We start from the raw sequence: 6172 nt of genomic DNA on the forward strand, positions 1-6172 counted from the left end.
TTTCTGCTCCCGTAAAGATTTACAGCCTTGGAAACCCTGTACAGGGTCGCTATGAGTCGGAACCGACTCCACGGCACATAACCACCACCACCAGTGAAGGTCTACCTTAGGTACAAGGGCTATTCCACATTGTGGGGAAGATTAGAATAGATGTAGGGAGACAACCATGGTGTCTTCTGTACTCTCAAGATCTTAACACATACCCCTACTATTTGTGGGACCTTCCCTTCTTTAAGCAGAAAGCTAACAGCTAAGTTATTCCCTGAACAAAACCCTAACTCCCTGATCTGCATCAGCCTTCTTGGGGCATATCTGCTCCTACTCAAAGTCCACTTTTGTCTAAGAGAAGGAAATACTCAAGAGATACACTATTCTTGGCTTTAGTGATTTAAAAGGTTTTCACTTGAAGAATGTAAAATTGCTCTGAATGCTAGGAGGTTTTAGATAGATGTGACAGACAGATCTTAGCTCAGCTTTACTAGAGACTAGATCTATGTGAATACAGGTTTCCATCAGTAGAGTAAGGTGCAACTTCTGGAAATGATAAGGCTTGATGCCATTTCTTAATGATGTCATAAAGAGATCCACCACTGAACTGCCTTTAATCCTCTGTGCAATGGGAAAGCATTAGATAGATAGAAAGCTAATTAAAAAAAGAAAGAAAATAGATTATGGTTTGCTACCATAGCCTGACTAGACAGAGTTCCTAGGAACAGCTCTTTATAATTCCATCCTATCCTGATTCCTTTACTCTGTGAACTGGTTTTCAGTGCCAGATAGCAAGTGGAGAAAAAGCCTTAGTCTTAGATCTTTAGGGTTATGACTGGAGAGGGTCCAAGAAAGTTGTGTTAGAACATGAAAACTTAAGTTTCTTACTCAATTTTCCTTTTTTTTCTTCTTGACATTTTAAAATAAATCTTTTTTTTTTTTTGGTCTCTTTGGAATGAATAGAATTACAGCTTCCCTGTACTTCTATTTCCAATCCTATATATTATTGTCCCCCTTCAAGTTTCAGATCATCTATATTACCAACACCCACCTTCATTTTTCCCTTCCATCTCTGCTCTTTTCCTAATGGGCCCCACTCCTCTGACTGAAATAGCATATCTGTATCTTGATCCTGGCAGGCTATCCATTTCTAAAGCTTACTGGGGTCTCCCAGCTTGAACAGGTGAAAGAGCCACTGAACCTGCAACTGCAAGGGGAAGGTCCAGGCTTAATTCGTACTGGTAAGTGAGAGGGGAAGTAAGTAATTTTCTTCTAGTCACATATTTTCCTCTGCGTTCCCATTACAAAATGTTAAAAATCCATTTTATCTATCATTCATGCTCTAAATGAAAGACTTCAGCAACTTCCAAATCAACCACTTAATCAAGAGGAACCTGAAACCCTAATAGTCCATCTTTCCTGAAGTCAAGAACAATTAATTAAATTAGGAAGGGTCTTGGGTTTTAGGATCAAACTGAATACATGGCATACCTTTTTGGCCACTGTGGTGAACCAATATTTTTAATGCAAATTCTGTGTGCTACTCATTGTATTATAGATGGCAGGGATCAAAAATCCAGTAAACTATGGCCTCCATCCTGGAAGAGTTCACAGTCTAATGGGACAGTCATATACATAACTATATAATTACAGCAAAATGATGATGTTATAACATAAATATGACGAGGGACTGTGGGAACAAAGAAGAAGGAATATTTGACCAATTATCCTTGAAGTAGTGTGAGGAAGCATTTTTTATGGTGGGCTTTGTAACCAAATTGAGTGAGAAGACTGTATTTCCTTTTATTAGTGAGTGTTGAGAGGGAGAGGAAGGTCCTTCTTGCTGTTGCCCTTTGTGTGACAAAGGTCAGGTTCCTCAGATATACCACAAATTGTTCTGTATTCCTGAACTGGTGCTCTCTTTGGAATTTTGGCTTGTTATATCTCACTTTATAAACTAGGTGGAGCTACCTGAAGGAGTTCTGACTTGTCTCCTCTGGATTCAGTACAACTATTTGCTAAGAGGCCACCTTACATTCATCTGGTGCTTGGAATCACAGCCTTCAGTGACTCCCTGTCTAGTTTTTGCCTTTCACTTTTACTTACTTTCTGTACATTATCTTTATCTTGCCATTTTATGCAGGGATAAGACTACCGGGACACAGGGGTGGCACTTAGAAATGGACAGACTGCCCACCATTTGGTGGGTAACAGTAACATTTGCAGCTTTGATTTCTTTTTTTCAGAGGGTGTGTCGAAGAGTGAAAAAGAGGATTTTATTCTGAAACAGGAATTTTTTCAGGAAGCACATGACCATTTGGTGCTATCAGGTGAACCCCAGTGGTATGGCTCCCAGGAATTCTGGTTTGGAAAAACCTATGAAGTGGAGAAAAATAGACTAGGATGCTGGCCCAATGGGGAAAGCATGGATAGTACTGCAGATGATATTGTAGAAGTGATTGTCAAGGATGAGATGATCTCAGTAGAAGAGAGTTCAGACAGTACTGACCTCAATACCCACCGTACCATACATCAGAAAATTCTAAGTGAGCAACTATTCTATATATGTGAAGAATGTGGCAAGTGTTTTTATCAAAATGAGGACTTTGAGCAACACCAGAGAACTCATAATAAAGAAAAAGTCTATGGATGTAAGGAGTGTGGGAAGGCTTTCCGTTTTAGATCACACTATATTGCACATCAGAGAATTCACACTAGAGTGAAACCTTATGAATGTCAAGAATGTGCTAAAGCTTTTGTCTGGAAATCAAACCTGATTAGGCACCAGAGAATACATACTGGAGAGAAACCTTTCCAATGTAAGGAATGTGGGAAGGGCTTTAGTCAGAATACAAGTCTTATACAACATCAACGGATCCACACTGGGGAGAAACCATACACATGCAAAGAATGTGGGAAAAGCTTTACCCGGAACCGTGCTCTTCTTCGACACCAAAGAATTCACACTGGAGAAAAACCTTATGAATGTAAGGTCTGTGGGAAAGGCTTCATATGGAACTCAGACCTTGCTCAGCACCACAGAGTCCACACCGGGGAGAAGCCTCATGAATGTACTGTGTGTGGGAAAAGTTTCATTTGCAAGGCACATCTAATCCGACATCAGAGAATTCATACTGGGGAAAGACCCTATAAATGTAATGATTGTGGGAAGGCCTTCAGTCAGAATTCTGTTTTAATTAAACACCAGAGACGCCATACTAGAGAGAAACCCTGTAACTGTCAAATCTCTTACCTTCTTGAACATATAAAGAATGCTAATGGTGGTACTTGTTTATAATTATGCAACAGGAACCCCAAAGAGAATATGAGGTGACCTTCCTTCATATTCCCTCAAGAGAACAGAAACCCAGTACTCTTAACAAGAATGTTCCCCCTGTTTAAACATGTTTATACTAACCACTGTTTAGTTGAGCAACTACTCTACATGCATTTAATCAGTTGTTTTACATGCAGTATTTAATTTTCTTAACAGTTCTATTAAGGTAGGTACTCATTCCCATTTTACAAACGAGGAATCTGAGATTGAAAGAGATTCTTTTAAAAAGCATTCAAGATTGCTCAGCTAATTAGTAATAGAGTTGAAATTGGAACCAGGCCTACCTGACTTCAGAAATCTCTGTCCTTTATTTAATTATGCACATTCCTGCTTCTACTAATTGTTATTTGCTCAAGTTTTCCTGGGGTAAACATTTTCCTTCATCTAAGACCCAACCCATTCAACTAAACAGACTTCTTTTCTACCCTCCTTGTAATCAGTACCTCTCAAGTTGGTATTATGTGCTGTTTTGTCTTTTTCTGATAGTCTTCCAAGTGTTATTCTTGACTCCAGCTAAACTGTTCTTTGAGAGTTAAACTACATTTTGTGTCTCATATTTAAAAACGTATTTATTTTGTACTAGATATAACATGAATATGATAAAGATTGAAATAATTCAAAAGGATGTTCAGTGAAGTTTCCTTTTCACTGTTCTCCTTAGAGGCAATTACTGTTACCTGTATTTTTCTGGAGACGCTCTCTATATGAGGGAACTTCAAAAAGTTCATGGAAAATCTAATGAAAAGATAATAGAATTTTTCAACAACTTTCTGAAGCCCTCTTGAATATACACGAGTATTTATTAGTATTACTTTTCATAAGTCTACCTCTCCCAAAGCTTAATTTGATGTAGGTGATATTGAAATCAATATTGCCAACTCCAGGATCTTCTTATCCTCAGATGTTACAATCCTCCTTAGGGCCACCCAAGATAACTTGGGAAAAGTAGTAGAAGGTATTGCAATCTTTGGAGTCCTGATTGCCCTGGTGTTATCAGCCTGCCCTCTGAGCGTGGGAAATAATACATTGCAAGTGAAGCTTAGGGTTTTAAAATAACCTATATAGCTACAACCCCTGTATTACTATATATAAATATAATGCAAAGTTATTGTACATCCTCTCCCAGTGTGCCCCCTACTCATCTCCATAATGACCCAAATTCCAAAATAAACTCTGAGCCAATCCCTAAGGGAGGTAGAAACAACCAGTTTCTGATGATGATTAATGCTCTATCAGGTAGCTTCAGTAGTTGAAAATATCCCATCAGATCTAGTATTTGGCAGAATCACAAATGCCCTCTCCAAGTCTAGGATCAAAGATCAATGCTAGAGACACAAGGGAAACATGAAGAATCCCAAAATTAGCTATACTTGAAATCAGGAGTCCATCCAACAGTATCGTTTTAAGGAAGATACAGATTATTAATAGCAATTACATGCAGAATATTATTAACATTTTGAGACTATTCAAGAAAATCTGTTCAGGGAGAAGAATTTTGACTAAACAGACAGGTTTGAAATACCCATTTCAGACTCTTGACCTTTAGAGTCATCCCTCAGACAATACATTGCTATTTAGGCATCCCGTTTTGTCAGCTGTCACCGGGTTTACTTGGTGGTTAAGAAGGAAAAGAAGCCAGAGTCCTGCTTGGACACACCTTCTCTTTAAAAATCCCAAACATTAAATTAACTCCAGAGTCCCTGATTGCAGAAGCCTAAGTCCCTATACTAAGGAAAACTTGACCTAGCACAGCCAGGCAACTCTAAGATACAGTGAAAAATGTATCATGTGGGACCAAGGAAATGGAAATGAATCATGTGAACAGATGTTTGATGGAATTTGTTTATTAAGTGGTATTGCGTACCCACTTTTGTGCAAAGTACTGTACTGACACTGGGGAGACAGTAAGATTTGCTTCCTGCCCTCTTGGAATATTTAGTCTAGTGGGAGGGACTAAAACACGGCCCTATCCCCCAGTCAATTTTTTTTTTTTCACTTTTCCATTGCAAAGTACTATAAAAGGAATGGATAAAGTGCTGAGAGTGCATGATATGGAGGGGACCTTTGTTATATAGGTGGTCAGGGAAGGCTTATTGTAGGAATGAAGTAACATTAAACCTAAGATTCAAAGGATGTGAAAGAGCCACATGTATCAAGAGCAGGAGAAGAGCAAAGGGAACAGCTGTGCAGACTTGATTTGAGAAGAGCTTGGTGTGTTGAAGGTTCCAAAAAGTGTGTGCAGAACAGATTGGGCTTAGAGAGAAGGTGGGCTAGATCATTAAACTATCCTAAGTGAAAAGAGAATTCATTGAAACATATTCAATGGAGAAGTGACATTTGATTTATATTTTGAGAAGATCGCTCTGGCTGCTACATATAAAATGGTTTGTAAAAAGTCAGGACTGAAAGAGAATTGGAGGCTGTAGGTAGCAGCAGTCCAGGTGTGAAAGTATGGTGACCTGGAGAGGGTGGTAGTAATGAAGTAGATAGATTTTAGAGATATTTTGGATATAGAATCAATGATCTGAAACACCTACAAGGAGTAATGGGCAGGGAGGAATCAAGGATACCTTTCTGATTTTTTGCTTCAGCATTTGCGTGTATAGTGGTGTCATTGACTGGAACAAGTAAGAAAGGGATGTTTGGGGTAGGAGAAATCCAGGGTTCTCAGATATCATTTTTGGAATTCATGAAGGATGTGCAAGTGGAAATTTCAAGTAGTCAGTAAACAGTTGACTCAAGGGTGGAGCTCTGAGTTATGGTTTGAACTGTACATCTGGGAGCCTTTAAGTAGAAGGGATATAAAGCCATGGAAAGAAATGAAATAAATCTCTAGACCTGAGCTAT

The 6172-nt window shown here is 38.8% G+C and overlaps 1 protein-coding gene across 1 annotated transcript in view; it reads left to right on the forward strand.

Annotated features, from left to right (window-relative positions):
* Nucleotides 1–3286, forward strand: part of ZNF662 (zinc finger protein 662) — a 31732-nt gene extending 28446 nt beyond the window's left edge. Inside the window, exon 4 of the mRNA XM_006868829.1 lies at nt 2235–3286. Coding sequence (XP_006868891.1) covers nt 2235–3286 — 1052 coding nt within the window. The remainder of the gene's footprint in view (nt 1–2234) is intronic.
* Nucleotides 3287–6172: the final 2886 nt, after the last annotated feature.

This window comes from Chrysochloris asiatica, unplaced genomic scaffold, assembly GCF_000296735.1.
Source record: "Chrysochloris asiatica unplaced genomic scaffold, ChrAsi1.0 scaffold00124, whole genome shotgun sequence".
Taxonomy (NCBI): Eukaryota; Metazoa; Chordata; class Mammalia; order Afrosoricida; family Chrysochloridae; genus Chrysochloris; species Chrysochloris asiatica.